At 34.0% G+C, this 18,109-nt stretch overlaps 1 protein-coding gene across 3 annotated transcripts in view; it reads right to left on the reverse strand.

Moving 5' to 3' along the window:
- kcnq1.2 (potassium voltage-gated channel, KQT-like subfamily, member 1.2) overlaps positions 1-18,109 on the reverse strand; it is a 150,256-nt gene that overhangs the window by 99,079 nt on the left and 33,068 nt on the right. Inside the window, exons 11-14 of one of the 3 annotated variants that reach the window (XM_051884467.1) lie at positions 14,250-14,391; positions 11,860-11,886; positions 9,398-9,506; positions 9,054-9,124 (exon numbers count right to left, since the gene is read on the reverse strand). In XM_051884467.1, coding sequence (XP_051740427.1) covers positions 9,097-9,124; positions 9,398-9,506; positions 11,860-11,886; positions 14,250-14,391 — 306 coding nt within the window. In that variant the 3' untranslated portion in view covers positions 9,054-9,096. Of the gene's footprint in view, positions 1-9,053; positions 9,125-9,397; positions 9,507-9,724; positions 9,779-11,859; positions 11,887-14,249; positions 14,392-18,109 lie in introns of those variants that run through there. The other 2 variants (XM_051884464.1, XM_051884465.1) reach the window with 2 other exon arrangements.

Here is an 18,109-nt window from a genome sequence, read left to right on the forward strand (position 1 = left end):
ACAAAGAAGACAACGACCAATGGATAAAATAGGTGCCTATGCACCTTCGGTGCTTGGCCCCTAAATATTAAAAATATAAATATTTAAAGGTAGCTCAACATTATTAAAATCAAAAGAAGAAAAAAAAAAATGTTAAAATAATACAAATATAATATTGCAGTAACCAGTATGCAAATATTTAAATCAGAACACTCCCTATAAGGTTATGAGTGCCACTAAGCTCCGCCTCCAGCTCCACCCAAACATTACAATGCTCCGCCCCCAGCCTCTGCAACACTGAACACAAAGACAGCTTCATTCACACAGGTGCGTCCTGCAGCACTTCATGAAAGAAGGTGTGTGTGCTTGTTCGAGGAAAGAAAAACAGAAAGCCAGTGTGTGTTTCTGCCAATGTTAGAAGACAGATAAAGAGACAAACAGAGCGCATCTGTGTTTCTGAGGTGTGTTTAAATCTCAGCAGACGTCATTTAATCTTAATCCAATGTCATCAACGCTCACGTCCCACCAAAACACTGACGCTCTCTTTCTCTCGTCCCACCCGAACAAAACCACATCAGAGAGAGTCCGGACCCGACCAGAGCACCTGAACCAGAGCAGATAAACACAGCGCTCAGGTGTTTTCATTACAGACAGACGGCTGAAACTGAAGTCAGCAGAAAGACCGGCCTCATATTTGTACAGGTGCATGAGAGAGAACGAGAGGAAAACCTTTGAAAAGAGACGAGACCTTTCTGAGCGTCTCTCCGTCAGCAGAGAGTCAGGATTAACATCCACACACGAGCGGATTCATTCTTGAGTGGAGAATCTAATATGCTTTCATTTTATTTACTCTATTTTACTTTTTTTTTATTAACTCTATTGTTCGTATTTTTACAAATAAAATATAAACTAAAATACATAATATTAATAATAATTTTGAATAATTTGTTTCCTGTAAAAAATTACTAAATATTCCTAAAAAAAGAAAAGCAAAATTGCATAAGATATTAAGGCTCAAAGAACATTTGAAGAACATATCTTAAATTAACTTTATTTTTCCACTGGCAAATATTTTTAAAGCACAAATATAATTGGCAAATAAAATAATTTATGCACAAATACAACAAAATTCTATGAGATTTTTGCTTAAAAGAAGAAAAAAAGAACAGTGAGTTAAGAAATATCAAATATATATATATATATATATATATATATATATATATATATATATATACCTACAAAAACTAAATAAAATAAACTAAAATAAATATATAAATACGTGAATAAATAAATATATATATATATAAATGTGCAAATAAATACATAAAACAACGTATTCCTGCATTAATAATTATTAAATTGTTTATCTCCTTGCACATTTAATTATTTATATATTTATTAATGCAGGAATATGTGGATTTATTCAATAATGGATTTATTTATTCACGTATTTATATATTTATTGTTTTTGCAGGTTTCATTCTCCATATATATATATATATATATATATATATATATATATATATATATATATATATATATATGTTTGATCTTAGTAATGTCATGAAAAAAAAAATGGCAGTAAAATGTAGTTATTTCTTATTTCTGATATATATATATATATATATATATATAAAAAAAAAATCAAACAGGAGATTTTTCATTTCAAAAGTAAATAGAATATTAAATACAAATATTAAACAAAAATATGTAAAGTTAGTTAACTATTTTTTACTGCCAAAAAGATTTTTTTCATGACATTTCTAAGATCAAACAGAAAAAAACTGTTTAAAAAAGTAAATATAAAATAATAAAAAATAGAATATTAAATATAAATATAAATACAAAAACACTTTTTACTCCCAAAGAAGATCAAACAGGAGAAAAAAAAAAAAAAAACGGTATTAAAAATTTAAATATAAAATAATAAAAATACAATATAATATTAAATATAAATATTTAACAAATATCTAAAGGTAGCTCGACATTATTCAAATAAAAAAAAAAAAATAAAATAAAAAATATAATATTGCTTTAACAATAATACAGTAATTTAAAATCAACACACGAGCCGGTTCATTCTTGCGCAGAGGAATCTATTTGATTAACTCTACAGTTCGTATTTTTACAAATAAAAAATAAACTAAAATACATAATAATAATTTTGAAAAAAAAAAAAATCTGTAAAAATTATTTTACTAAATATTCCTAAAACAAAAAGAGCAAAAAGTTTATTTTTCCAATGGCAAATATTTTTAGTAATTGATTCAACTGAATCATTTCAGCGACCAATTTCAGAGAGCATGTTTGATCAGCTGACGGCGTGAGGGGTCTATGGCATCAAGACGCTATTTTATGACCTAATATATACTCAAAAATACTGACTTTCCCCATAACTTACACCATAACTGCTCTTTAGATTTAAAGGAATTAAACAATGAAAGGATTAAAGGGAATTTATGTGTAATATATGGAAAACGCTAACGTTTCTTCTCTCGTCACATTCAGTTATGCATTAAAGGTTTTACATGGACATCACTCAACACAATACAGACAAAAATGCCCTTAAATCAGAAACGTGTTAATATTATGACGAACTGCACAGGCCCAAAATTTGCTGATCTTTTACTATGAATAATTCACAGCACAAAACACATTACAGTCAAACAAACACCATTAGGCTGTAACCCAACAGACTGAACGAGTATCTAATTTAAGAAAACAGTAATTCCATCTGCTCTCAGTGTTTATACTAATATTTACATTTATTTATTCATTCCCTCCAATTAACCTGCAATTACCTCCACATTACAGCAGCTTCACAGCGTCACGTACAACAAAATATCAACCCCTCATCAAAACAAACGTCAAACGCAACTAAAACACTAATGCTGAAGACGGGTGAAATAATGTGACGCGCAATTACAATGAAATCAAAACCCAAACATTTTAATGTTCACTAATAAGGGGTTTATGGGAATGACGGGGGGTCAGAGGTCAAGCTCAATCAAAACAAACACGGCGGTATGTCGTTCAACGTGACCCCGCTCAAAAACAAAAGACGGAGAGCGCACCATCTCACTCCCCGAATGGAGCAACGCTGCAAAAACAGCAATATCCTGTGTTTATTTTTCTTTCCCATCTTTTTTTCCCCCCCTATTTCAGAAAGATTTGTTGTGGCACAGGGCTGTCCTGGAGAAGAAGAAAACTGACTGTTAAAACTGCTATCTGACAGCACTGATCTGATACAAGCCCTAGATTTCATTATTTAATTTGATTTAAATTTACTTTATTACACACACACACACACACACACACACACACCCTTTTTTAAAAATAAAATAATAAAACAAACATGTTTTTTTAATATATCTTAATTTAGTTTGTATATACATATACATTTTTTAATTAAAATAATTTTAATATTAATTAAACAAAAAATGTTAAACATTTGTGTATATGTTTAATTAATGTATTTTAATTTAGTTATATAGTTTTATTTAAAATAAAATAAACGTATGTTCTTAATATATCTTAATTTAGTTTGTATATATATATATAAATATATATATATGAAATAAAAAGTATTACACATATATAAAACTTTTTGTGTATATGTTTAATATATTTTAATTATATATATTTTTTTATTTAAAATAAAATAATAAATTAATAAAATACACGTGTATGTTTTTATTTAAAATGTTTTTAATGTTTTAATTTAGTTTATACATATATGTAATAAAAAAAATTGCATTTTTATATATAAATATTTTGTTTATATGTTGTTTATATGTTTAATTTATTTTAATATATATATCTTTTTTTAAATAGAATAAAGTAAATTCAATATTTAATCTAAAAATATAAATATATTTGTGTGTACTTAAATTAATAAAGAATTAAATATTAAATAAAGTTAAATATTTAAAAAAATTATTAATAAATATTTTAATATATCTTAATTTAGTTTGTATATACATATATTGTATATCAATATATATATATTGAAATTATATTAATTAAAATATATTAATTAAACATACACAATAATGTTATATAAACATGTTGTTTATGTTTAATTAATATATTTTAATTTAATTTTAAATAAAAACATACTTGTGTATTTATTAATTTATTATTTTATTTAAAATAATAAATTAATAAATACACATGTATGTTTTTATTTAAAATGTTTTTAATATTTTATTTATTTATTTATTTATTTATATATATCTGTAATAAAAATATTACTTATATATAAACATATTGTGTTTATATGTTTAATTAATATATTTTAATTTAGTATTTTATATATATATATATATATATATATATATACACATATACATACATACATACATACACACAATTTTATTTAAAATAATAATTAAAAATAATTAAAATAATTTAATAAATACACGTATGTTTTATTTAAAGTGTTTTTAATATATTTTAATTTAGTGTGTGTATAAATATATATATATATATATATATATATATATATATATATATATATATATATATATAGTGAAATTTATATTTATAAACATATTTAAATACATAGAAATATGTTACATATTTAAATAAATAGAATTCTTAATAAATATATATTTATTTTAAAAAACGTAAAGTTCTTACACAAAAAAAAAACAAAACAAAACAAAAAAAACTTGAAACTGAACCACACTTTTTGCTGCTAGTCAAACGTCTGGCTACACGAGACTAAAAGCCAAGTGTCCTTGTTACACAAGTAATAAATCTGGTGGAAATCCTGAATTATATTTGAGCAGGAGCTGACGGTCCAAGCGCTTTAAGTGCTCAGCTCATTTCCAAACATTCCAAGCAGCCAGAACAGAGTAAAAGATCTCCTCACAACGGCACAGCAATTCATTAATTTGACACAAGCCCCTACAAATCCTGCTCTTTCATTTCAGTCCTCATGAAAAGAGCTTTCATTGAGCCTGTCTGGTTAAACCGTCTCTAAAACCTGATCTGAGTTCAGCTTTCATGACTAAACGGCCACTTTGAGGTTGGAGAAAAACACAAGCTTGAACATTCCACCTGACTCACCCGCAGCGCTGATGTATCGAACAAACACACATGCTCCCGCAATGATATCACTGTGGAATTCTGGGATTGTGCAGGGACAAACAAAAGCAGAAAGAGAGAGAGAGACTGGCTTTGTTTCGGAAATAAGTAGTAGGATACTATTTTTTGCTACATAATATAGAAAAGAATAATGTTCCACATTTACATTTATTCATTTAGTAGACGATTTGGTCACTTTAGTTTAGGGTTCAATTCTCACTATTAGCTAACTATTAACTACAACTTTTGCCTCAATAAACTCATAATTACTGCTTATTAATAGTTAGTAAAGTGGACCTATTATGCCCCTTTCACAAGATGTAATATAAGTCTCTGGTGTCCCAGAACGTGTCTGTGAAGTTTCAGCTCAAAATCCCCCACAGATCATTTATTATAGCTTGTCAACTTTCCCCCTATTTGGGTGTGAGCAAAAACATGCCGTTTTTGTGTGTGTCCCTTTAAATGCAAATGAGCTGCTGCTCCCGCCCCCTTTCCAGAAGAGGGCGGAGCTTTAACAGCTCGCGCTTCGGTTGCTCAACAACAACAAAGCTGGAGAATCTCACGCAGCCAAAATGAGGATTGTCAGTAACGGTGTTCAGCCTTACATTGTTCAAACCGGAGTCGACACTGATGGAGAGACTCAGGAAGAAGTTACAACTTTTAGAATGAAACTGGACGTTTCTGAATGGTTAGTGGATAAATTTATGTAGTTGCTGTGGAGTTGATTCAACTCATCGACTAGCATGTGCCGTCATGTTAATCTTTTGTGCAAATCCAGCGTTGAATTGACCCTCGTTTGTGAAGCAGTCCGGCGTAAAATTACATCACATTAGTAGTCTAAGCTGTTTTGTGCTTTACTTTGCCTTGTGAAAACAAAATGGCGGCGCTGTGGGTGGAAACGTGCAGATTAAGGGGCGGTAACATAATAATAAAATCGCCTTCCTATGTCACGAGGAGCGAAATCTGAACGGCTCGTTTTTACTTGCTTCTGGGTTGGTAGATGCACCGGGGACCCGATTATAACATTTAAACATGGAAAAAGTCAAATTTAATGATATGTCCCCTTTAAGTTTAGGCATTGGGCAGGATTATGGGATGTAGAATAAGGTCATGCAGAATAAGGCATTAATATGTGCTTTATAAGTATTAATAAACAGCCAATATCCTATTAATATGCATGTTAATAAGCAACTAGTTAACAGTGAGAATTGGACCTGAAACAAACTCAAAGAAAGAGAGAAAGAATTTACTAAATCCTTAATGGCAAACTGGCATAATTTTCAGTTTAAGTTCTCAGTTGTACATATTTCAGTCAGTATTATCAGACACCGTTTGAGACTGATCCAATTGGGCTGAAGTTATTCACAGTGTAAATGATCTCAATAACCAGACACATGAGTCACAGATGATTTCATACCCTTGAGACTCATAGAAGTCTGGCTGGATCTGCTTTCTCCTCCTCCACTTCATCCTCTCATTATACTTTGTCTCAATTGTTTTGTGTCAATACGACGCGTGTTCCCACTCCGATCATTCTTGGCGAGACTAGACTGAATATCTGACAGAGAACAATACACTTTTGTGGACTGTTTCCTAACAAGACGAAACAACTGTAGTGGAATATTTCAGAAAACAATGCCATTCACACTTTAAAGAGGACAGATTATGCACATTCACAGTCTTAATTTTGTTTTTTGGTTCTACTAAAAAAAGTTTTCATGCTTGAATGTTGATTATTTTCCTCATATTCTCCATTGTTGCAGCTCCTCTCTTCCCAGTCTGTCAGTAACGCTCTGTTTAGTTCCCGTCTCTATGAAGCCCCTCCTTCTGAAAAGCACAATGTGCTCTGATTGGTCAGCTGGAGCAGTGTGTTGTGATTGGTGTTTGGGAAATGTCCCGCCCCTTATCATAACGACGAGTTTCAACACACTACTAACTAACTTAACCAGGCCCCGCCCCTTCATTTCCATTGGGCGGGAATTATTTAAATGAGGAATATTGTAACGTGTTTGTTCCCGGAAGAAAACTCAAGACTACAATGGAGGTGTTTCAGCTTAAGTCCATGAAGATGGAGGCCAATACAAAACCATTGACTGTGGCAGATTCACAGATGAGGTCAAAGGTCAAACTAACCAAACAGCACATCAACCTCGAGAGAGACAGTCAGCTATAGATGAAAAAAAACACACTCACGGGTCAATTTGAGCCACAAAAATGATACTCATATGAACAAATGTATTCTAAAAACCGATAAACAAACACTAAACACTATTTCTGGCTCAATTATAGTTAAAATGTGAAAATTCTGTGTCTCTTTGATCAAACAGCACTACAGCCAGCATCTCTTTTACACGTCAGGCCGCCCACTTCCTCTCTCACGCCCTTCCTGTTCTTTATTTCCCCCCTAATATGAGCCTTCAGGGCTTCTCACAGGCCCTAATGAGAGAGATATGCTTTCATTCCCCTTGACAGGCCCACGCTAGCACACCTCATCATGGGCGGCAGGAGAGCAGAAAGCGTCCAGTGTCAGGAAAACACGGAGCACATGCTGAAAGTCACATGAGATGCTTTCACAGGCGTGTCCAGTGGACAAAAACAAGCCCTGCTCAGAAATAGACCTGTGTTTCCAGCACAGCAAAAGACAAGTCACCTTTATTTCTATAGAGCTTTACACAATACAGACTGTTTCAAAGCAGCTTCGCAGTAATAAACGGGAAAGTAAGAGAATCAATGATGCAAACATCAATAAATATGAGACAAATTCAAATTCAAAAAAGACAATAGTGTCGTAAGTCAGTTCAGTGTTGATCCAGTTCAGTTCAATAACTGTGTAAAGTTCAATCAATTATGAAACAAGTTCAATTCAGCTTCAAGCAGCTCTACTGTCGTTATTCACTTTGAGTCCGGTCAGTGTTGATTTAATTAAGTACAATAACTGTGTCGATGTTGCAAAATTTGTCAATTATGAAACAAAGTTGAATCAGCTATAAAGCAACTCTTCAGAAAACAGTGGTTTCATCATCCAGCTCAATTCAGTTCAAGTTTTGTTGTCATCCAACCAAGTGCGGTAAAATCGATAATATTAATATACATAATCACAATCAAATGTAGGGGACAGGAAAAAGACAGGAAAGAGACAGGAATGAGGCAGGAAAGAGACAGGAATGAGGCAGGAAACAGAAGGAATGAGACCAGAAACAGTCAGGATAGAGACAGGAATGAAGCAGGAAAGAGACAGGAAACAGACAGGAAAGAAGCAGGAAAGAAACAGGAAAGAAACATGAATGAGGCACGAAAGAGACAGGAAACAGATGGGAAAGAGACACGAATGAGGCAGGAAAGAAACAGGAATGAGGCAGGAAACATACAGGAATGAGACCAGAAAAAGACAGGAAAGAGACAGGAATGAGGCAGGAAAGAGACAGGAAAGAGATGGGAAAGAGACAAGAATGAGGCAGGAAAGAAACAGGAATGAGGCAGGAAACATACAGGAATGAGACCGGAAAAAGACAGGAAAGAAACTTGAATGAGGCAGGAAAGAGACAGGAATGAGGCAGGAAAGGAACAGGAATGAGGCAGGAAACATACAGGAATAAGACCAGAAAAAGACAGGAAAGAGACAGGAATGAGGCTGGAACGAGACAGGAAACATACAGGAAAGAGACCAGAAACAGACAGGAAAGAGACAGGAATGAGGCAGGAAATATACAGGAATGAGCCCGGAAACAGACAGGAAAGAGACAGGAATGAGTCAGGAAAGAGACAGGAAAGAGACAGGAAAGAGACAGGAAAGAGACAGGAAACAGATGGGAAAGAGACAGGAAAGAGACATGAATGAGGCAGGAAACATACAGGGATGAGACCGGAAACCGACAGGAAAGAGACATGAATGAGGCAGGAAACAGACCAGAATGAGACCAGAAACAGTACCTGCTTGTATTCAGGTGCTGAGTAGAGACTGATTCTTCCTCTTTTGCCACAAACGGGCTTCTCAACAGACTGAAAGAGAGAAAGAGGCGCTTTCCTTCATCTCACGACTGAGGAACAGGAAGATCTTGAGACGTTTCAGAGGGAAAAGGATGAAAAGGTGAGGATGCTTTAAAAGAGAAATTAAATGACAGGGGGAAAGTGGAAAATCCAAAAGCATCTGCTTGTTCACACCATATACACAAACGCAAAACTCCTAAACTGAACAGCATCAGCCTGCAATCCATGCACACGCTAACAACCATGGGTGAGGCACATGGATAGACCAAACTCATACATTTAATGCCTTTCTGAGCTCAAAGAGAGTCCGATGGATGGATAATAAACCAGAGTAACTCACTGTGAAGCGTCTGTCACTACAGGTAGAGGGATGTCTTCACCAGTGAAGTCCAGTTCATCCACCAGGCTGTTGTTTCGTGAGATGTCGGGGCCGTCCAACTTTTTCTTAACTGGAGAGAAAATTATAGTATCTTCATTAAACCACAAACTCACATGACAGAAATCATAAAAGACAACAGGCAAGTATTTAGATGTGATAGAATGAAAATAACTGCACAAATGTAAGAAACAAAGACAGAAAATGTATGCATTTTGGAGAAATCTCAAGAAAAGAGACTAAGCGAGAGCGTGTATGCAAAATGGAGGCAAGGAAAGGAAAGACAGATACCTGGAGAAGAAGGACAGCTGAGAGTGAAAGCCGACCACGAGCGCTGGCGGTCTACTGTCATGCAGATAGAAGAAAAAGCGCAAACTACGATCATGCTAAATGACAAACAACACAACATAAGCGACAGAGGCAGAACAAGATCAAAATAAAAGTTCAAATATCAAAAAAAAAAAAAAAAAACACAGAGCAAAACTGTCTGAGATGGCTTTATAATGTGTGAAGTTGGGTAAGTTCATTGATTTTCCATGCAGGTGAATCTGAGAATGCAGTTAGGTTTATTTCTGAACGCTGATAGCCCCCAAAATGACTCAAGACTCCAGTCACACTGTCATACAAGCAAGGTTATTATAGTTAACTAAAAACAAACCATAAAAAAAGATTTTTGTACTTGAAATAAAATAAAAGAATAAAAGGTTTAAACTTATTTCAGCTAGCTGCCAAAGCAACATTTCCCATTTTCATTTAGTTGAAATTTATGTACTGAAATAACAAACAGAAATAAAAATAAATTCTTTTTTAAAAAATTAAAAAGCACTCAATCCCTTCACAGAATCCAATTCCCATGTGAATCTTTACGCAAATTAATTTTTTATTGTTTTGCAAAAAACTGAGAGGATATTTTGTTCTTATCCTAATTATCCTAATCCTACATCATTTTAATAGTGAAAATGTGTCAATTAACATCTTTAAATCATATATGACGTATCAAGACGTAACTTAAGGAACAATCGGTCAAATTATATGCTAGGCTATGCTATGCATGCTAACTGATTAGCCTAAAAAGTGAAAGGTGCGTCCCAATTCGTATACTCATGCACTTGTCTTTTTTTTTTTTTTTTGCATGAATAGTGTGAAAATTGCAAAAAGTAAATAACCGAATGATGCACTTAATTGACTGAAAAATTAAGTGCATTATATGTTATGCATGCTAACCGATTAGCCTGATAAAAAAGGTGCATCCCAAATTGCGTATTTATGCATTATTCCACACTCTAAAAAATGCTGGGTTAACCAACCTGCTGGGTAGATTGTTATTGTTGCCTCTAGTAATTATGTGTCTGATTTTTAATTTCCAACATATTTTGGGTTCATTTTAAGCCAGACATATAGTAATTTTTAAACAATAGCTGAGTTAAATAAAACTGCCCAGCACGTTGGGCAAACATTTAACCCAACCACTGGGTTAAAACAACCCAATCGCTGGGTATAATCATCCCAATCGCTGGGTTAAATCAACCCAATCGCTGGGTTATAACATCCCATTCGCTGGGTTAAAACATCCCAATCGCTGGGTTAAAACATCCCATTCGCTGGGTTAAAACATCCCAATCACTGGGTTAAAACATCCCAATCGCTGGGTTAAAACAATCCATTCGCTGGGTTAAAACATCCCAATCGCTGGGTTAAAACATCCCATTGGCTGGGTTAAATCATCCCAATTGCTGGGTTAAAACATCCCATTTGCTGGGTTGAAACAACCCGATCGCTGGGTTAAAACAACCCATTCGCTGGGTTAAAACATCCCAATCGCTGGGTTAAAACATCCTATTGGCTGGGTTAAATCATCCCAATCGCTGGGTTAAAACATCCCATTTGCTGGGTTAAAACAACCCGATCGCTGGGTTAAAACAACCCATTCGCTGGGTTAAAACATCCCAATCGCTGGGTTAAAACAACCCATTCGCTGGGTTAAATTATCCCAATCGCTGGGTTAAAACAACCCAATCGCTAGGTTAAATCATCCCAATCGCTGGGTTAAAATTGTGGATTGTTGGACACTTTATGCACTCAACTGACGCAGTTTTCCTTACATAAGTGATCTGGCAAAATAACCTTATAAAAATCATACACTAGACAGTTGAGTACATAGTGCATAGTTTAAGTGTGTGTGTGTGTTTGATAAATATCTTTATTTATTAATTATTTTAAATATCTGTTTTAATGGAATTGACATGCTGCTTTGTTTCATTTATCCAAACTGCTGCCTTTTAATTGTCACATTTAGCTAAAATAACACACATTTCTTGTTTTTAAGCATCTTTATGTTGCAAGCCACATCAACACAACATGCACTTGCAAAAAAGCAGAAGCAGCAGAAGCAGAAAACCACAGCGCCACGGATACAAACTTCTCACCTGATGATCGGAAAAGTTTTGCCATGCCTGCGTAAAGGGAAAAACATGTAACGGTTCAAACTTAGTGGGACATTTGGTCTAACTTTTCACAATCCAGTCAATTCCCAATGGATAAAAATCAAGTCCCGCTATATTTTTCTTCTTGAATATCCAGTTTCACTCAAAAATACATCACATTATGGGTTTCAAATGTCACTTTTCCTAAATGTTATAATTAATCTCAGAGCTTCAAAGCTTAATGATTTATGCTGAGAAAATGAATGGTAAATAAACGCTCAAATATCTTCCAGACCATCAACCCGGCTCAAGGCTTTGATAAGCCAAACTGCTGAACATGATTTTTTCTTTTCCCCAGTTCAAAGGACTGCAGACATGTGCTGCGATTTCATTATCTTTCCCCTCTTCAGCTCTAATTAAGCTTCAGAAGAGACTTCTCTGCTGGGGACCGTCTGTGTCGATGTGTCTGCTTTTATGATGAAGCCATTTGACAGGAAAACCCGTAAAAACATACTTATTAACAGACTGGTTTAGCAGGGGACCGTTTGAGCACCGGATGCGTTCCACTCACATGTGGAAAATGACATTTATTCAATACGGAAAAGTAGGGTCAGGTCGAAACTTTTCATCTTTCCATCCAGCGTAACGCTTCCGCTCAATTTATAGGGTTAAAGAATGGAGTAAGTGAACAACTAGAGCCTCTTTTGTGTCTTGTTTTCTGGTTGGTGAACTTCACTGGACGCTTCAGCGGAGGAGAAACTTTCACTTCAGTTTCTTGGATATAAGTTCAACATTTTTATGCTTACTACACAGGTATTTCCAGTTTTCTGGGAGCCAGACTAGAGCTATCTGTTGAATTTGGCCAATCTGAGTCGACACTGTAAGACTTAATAAAATCAAGCTCAGATTTGCTGCTGTCTAATTCATTTAACATAGACGTTTCTCATGTGACACTGTTTAAGAAGAAACATCAGGAACAAGGTCCTCTTCTTAACAGTGGGTCAACACTGGCTACGTTTACATGCAAACTAATAATCCGTTAATAATCGGATTGAGGACTCAATCAGACTGAAAACTCTTCATGTAAACTCCTCAATCGATCCGATCAGCCATGTAAAACTCTGAATTTGAATACTTTCTCAATCGGATTCAATTCAAAATAAAATAAATAAAACATATAAAATAAAAACATAAAATAAAATGCTAAATAGAAATATTAAAAATTACATAAATTGTCTTCATGTAATCACCTCGATCAATTGAGTATTTGGATTCAAAGGTTTATGTGGCCAGATTCAAAAATAAAACATAAAATAAAATAAAATAATAAATAAGTAACAGATTAAAAAAAACAAATAAATAAATAAATAAATTTTTAAAAAAAATAAAAAAATAAAATAAAATGCTAAACAGAAATATTAAAAAACGTAATAATGACAAAAGCACATACATTTAATAAAACTTAAATAAAAACTGAAAATTTAAAAATATTGAATCTCATTCAGACTGAATTATCTTCACCTCGATCGATCCGATTGATTGAGTATTTGGATTCAAAGGTTTATGTGGCCAGATTAAAAATAAATAAATAAATAAAATAATAAATAAATAATAGCTAAATAAATAAATAAATAAATAAATAAATAAATAAATAAATAATAAAATAAAATAAAAATATAAAATAAAATAAAATGCTAAATAGAAATATTAAAAAACATAATAATGACAAAAGCACATACATTTACTAAAACTTAAAATCTGAAATCAATCAGAAATCAGAGAAACTCAATCAGATTCACAAATAAAATAAAATAAAAATGACAAAAGCACTTACAATAATAAAATAAAATAAAATAAAATAAAATAAAATAAAATAAAATAAAATAAAATAATAAAATAAAATAAAACACAATTACGGATTCGGACTGAATTGTTCATGTAAACACCTCGATCGAGCCGATTAGGCACGTAAACCTTTGAATCCAAATACTTTCTCAGTCAGATTTAAAAACACCTTGCGCACATTAGCAGTGCCGTGGTGCGTATGTTTATTTATGTCTCGCAAACCTGCATACGGTCAAATATTTAAACATTTTGTTCAGAATAGATGTAATGCACATGTAAATGAATATTTGAAGTGGATTACAAAGTTTAGGGTATATAAACACTAATGATATGAGATTGGATTCATTCGGATCAGTGCGTGTAAACAGATCAAAAGAACGGATCAAAAACAGCGTTATCAATGAAGCTTCCAAAAGCAAAATAAATGGTATTATGATAAGCTAGACATTTTTCTGTAGCTCCAGTTGAAGTATTGCATGACCTATGATAATAGAAGTCAGTTTCCATGCTAATAGAGAAAAAGATCATAGCAGGCAAGCTTATGTTACCTGTGGACTCCTCTGAAAAGACTCCGTCTTTATCATCGATGTGGTCGTAGGTGATTTGCGGGATGGAAAGGGTTCGCTCTCCTCCGGGACCCAGAGAACCGTTATCACGCGTGGCCTTGGGCTTCCGTTTGTATCGCTTGCTCTGAGGAGACAAGAGGGACAACATTACACGGGCTTTTAAAGGAATAATTCATCTAAAATGATGAAAACGACTCGGATTATAATGAACGAGTCACATAGACTTGTCATCAATTTTAGAGCTGGATTACCCCTTTATATATGGAAAACATTAACAAATACTCTTCAAAAGTGTCTTAGGGAAAAGCAAACAAGTTTAAGTTGAAGTACTAAAAAATAACACTAGTTTGCAGATGGGTCAATGACGTGACGGGTCATTTTTTGTTCAAAGGCCTTAATAATAATATTAAAAAACAAAGATATGACATCCAGAGTATGTAAGGTAGTACAACTAGATCTCTTTTATTGAATCCAAAAGGTTTTAATTATATTTTGCTACATATAAAAGGTATTTTAAAGATTTTCAAAAGGTCATTCGGTTTAACCGTCCAAAGGCCAATACAGTCATTTCATTTGTGATTAAAATATCTTAAAATGTAATAAATGTATATATTTTTTATCCTGGCATGATTTTTTGAAAAATATTGAAAAATTCATGTTTTCACTTGTTTATACGCATGTCCCAAAACATCAGGTCATTCAGTACATCCGCTATAAAACATGGAAAATGTTGTAATATTTTAAAAACTTGTACTAAATATAAAATGTTTGATTGTCAGCCTGTTAACGTTGTTTGAAAATATCATCATTTGGTATAACCAAAAGTGTCATTCGGTGAAACCGAAATTTTGGTAAAACCGAATGACTTTTTTGGTGACAAATTTTGTCCATCTTGTAATAAATGATAAAAGAAGTGTTAATTAATTATAAAAATGACATAATCTCATTGTTAACACTTAATAAAACTTCAAAATTAATTATATCTCCATTATATTTTTTGACACTTTTAAAAACCTTATTTCGTCAATGACCCAGATACATTTACACTGAAAACAACTAATAAAACACTTTAATTTATGATTTCACTCCCTCATATTTTATGGAAAACAACTGCAAATACTCTTCAAATCATTTTACGTAAAAGCAAGCAAGTCATACGCGATATAAGAGAGAGTAAATGATGATTTTTCCTCTTTAAATGCTATTATGCACTCATTATAAACTCAGAAATCCCTGAACTGTGACGTACAAAGCCTAAATCCAAAAACAAAGCCACATTAAACCTCATATATAATCTGATAAACAATCGACACCAAGAAACTCTTTGTTTCTTCCCCATAAATGCTGATTCAGAAAAATGACATGATGACGATTCATGGGCAAAAAATCCCACAGATATGAATTTCAAATTTGCCCTTTATTGGAGAATCATCATGAATATGTATTTTGTGAGTTTATGAATTCTGCGGTGACTTTGCAACCTACACAAGCGAATACCTCCGGAGTAAAATATTAGTCACGTCACAGCGCACTGAGGAAAAAAAACCCAAAAAAAAAACAGGGCTTCCCACTGGCCTGAATGACTGCTGTAGGGGGAAATAAATACGGGCCAGAGGGCTGAATGAGAGGTTTATGAACGAGAACAGTCACACGCCCGCGCGGAAAGAGGTGGACTCGGCCGTCGCACTGCCCAATACGTTTGGAGTCAGAGCTACACAAAGATTTTTTTGTTGTTCTAGTGCTGCACAAAGGTTTTGCTCCCAGGAGAGCGGCTTCGATGACATCATCGCATTTGACTGCGTCTTTGTGCGAGACAGACAAAGGGGGGCCGCGGGGTCAAGCGGGTGACCGGAGAGACAGCGAGAAACGACTCCATCCCATGACATCAGGTCTCTCGCCGCGCTTCTCACACCTAAACCTACATCCTGACCTGGTTTCTCTTTTATTTTCACGCTGAAAAACGCCCTGTGAAATCCACCGCGGGGTTAAATCCGTCACACGGCAGTGTTAATTAAAATGTTGAATGGCAGAAAGCTTCTGGCTCGGTGTCAAACTCACAGAGTCAATCGAATGCAGTGTTGGGGAAGTTAAACTACTAGCTTTTCATCGCCTGAACTAGTTAAATGACGGTCAAGCTTTCTGATAACGAGATAAAATAAAATGAGCTACACTACAGGCTACTAACAACAAGTTGTTAACCCTAACCACACTTATTAGGAGCCAAGCACCGAAGGTGTGATGGCACCTATTGTATCCGTTGGGGTTCGTATTATTCTTCTTCTTCCACTCTGGGAGTATATGGCAGCCCGTAGAACCGCTTGCGGGAAAGTTATGAAATTTGGCACACTGATAGAGGCCAGTCCCAACATTAACTACAGCAAATTTGGTGTCTCTAGAGCAAACTCTTTAGCGCCACCACATGTTCAAAGTTCCACTCTTGCTTCACTTTAGCGTATTCTGACCAAACTTGGGTACGTCTCTTCACAAATATGACATGCTGGGTTTCGGCACAGCGCCACCTACTGGTCCGGAGATAGCAAAAGTGGCTTGCTTTTTGCTTATAACTTCTGAACGGTTTTAGCCTAAAATTATAAAACTGGTCTTGTTAGATTCAGGGCAGCACGCCGAGTTTAATGATATCCAATTGTACCATGTCGGCCATTTTGGGAGTCGGCCATTTTGCATTTTGCAGCAAAATGCTGTATTTTTTGAAAGTAACATTACGAAACTCGGTATGGGTCATCAGCACGATACCCTGAAGGAGCCTGAGAAGTTTCGAGACAGCGCCACCTAGTGGTGAAATCAAATATTCACATGCTCATAACTTTTGATTTGTTGACTTATTTTCATGGGAGTCCAATGATATCTACCATGCTAGGTTTCGCCTCATGGATTCTGCGACGTTGCGATTTAGCGTTAATAAAATGTTCACGAAACTGTTAGTCCGATCGAGACAAAACCACTGTAGGAAATTCGGAAATACAGGTCGTTGGCTATGTTATAGCCCAAGTGCCAAAATTTTGATAGTAAGTGGCAGAAAAATGCAATCAAAGTCGTGAATGGGATATTTTTTTATGTACTCATACATATGTCTATAACTCCTAAACGAAATAAGATATTTTCACCAAATTTGACACACTTATTTATGGGACTGTTGGTGGTGCTATAACTGAACAAAATATGAAATTGCCACTAACAACAATAAAGTACATGAAATAAAATGCCATATTTTACTGATGATTTTCTTTCTTCCTTGCTTCTTTGTGCTTGGCCCTTTAATGGCTGCTTGCAGCTATATTTTTAAATAGTATTATATTTTCAAATCCTGAACTATATGATTATTTTTGCAGATACATTTACACTAAAAACAATTCATTTATGTTTTCACTACTTCATATTTTTAATTACTCTCCTCCAACCACCTGCCATTATACAATCGATTTCCAATTAATAATATCTCTATAAGTAAAAAATGAAATAAATAAAAATATCAAGTCTCACCCTACATTTTCTTGTTGAATATCACGTTTATTGTAAATGCGTCAAATTATGGAAGTAAAATTAGTTGTGAATGTCATTGCATGTTGACTAGAAACTGTAAAAGTTTATATTAATTACAACTAATAAAACTGCAAATGCCTCTTCTGCTCACCAATGCTGCGTTTATTTTATTATAAAAACAATAAAAAAAGAGTAAAATTGTGAAATATTATTCCAATTTAAAATATCTGTTTTCTATGTGAATATATAGTAAAATATAATTTATTCCTGCGATGCAAAGCTGAATTTTCAGCATCATTACTCCAGTCTTCAGTGTCACATGATAGTTTAGAAATCATTCT

This window comes from Ctenopharyngodon idella, chromosome 24, assembly GCF_019924925.1.
Source record: "Ctenopharyngodon idella isolate HZGC_01 chromosome 24, HZGC01, whole genome shotgun sequence".
Classification (NCBI taxonomy): Eukaryota; Metazoa; Chordata; class Actinopteri; order Cypriniformes; family Xenocyprididae; genus Ctenopharyngodon; species Ctenopharyngodon idella.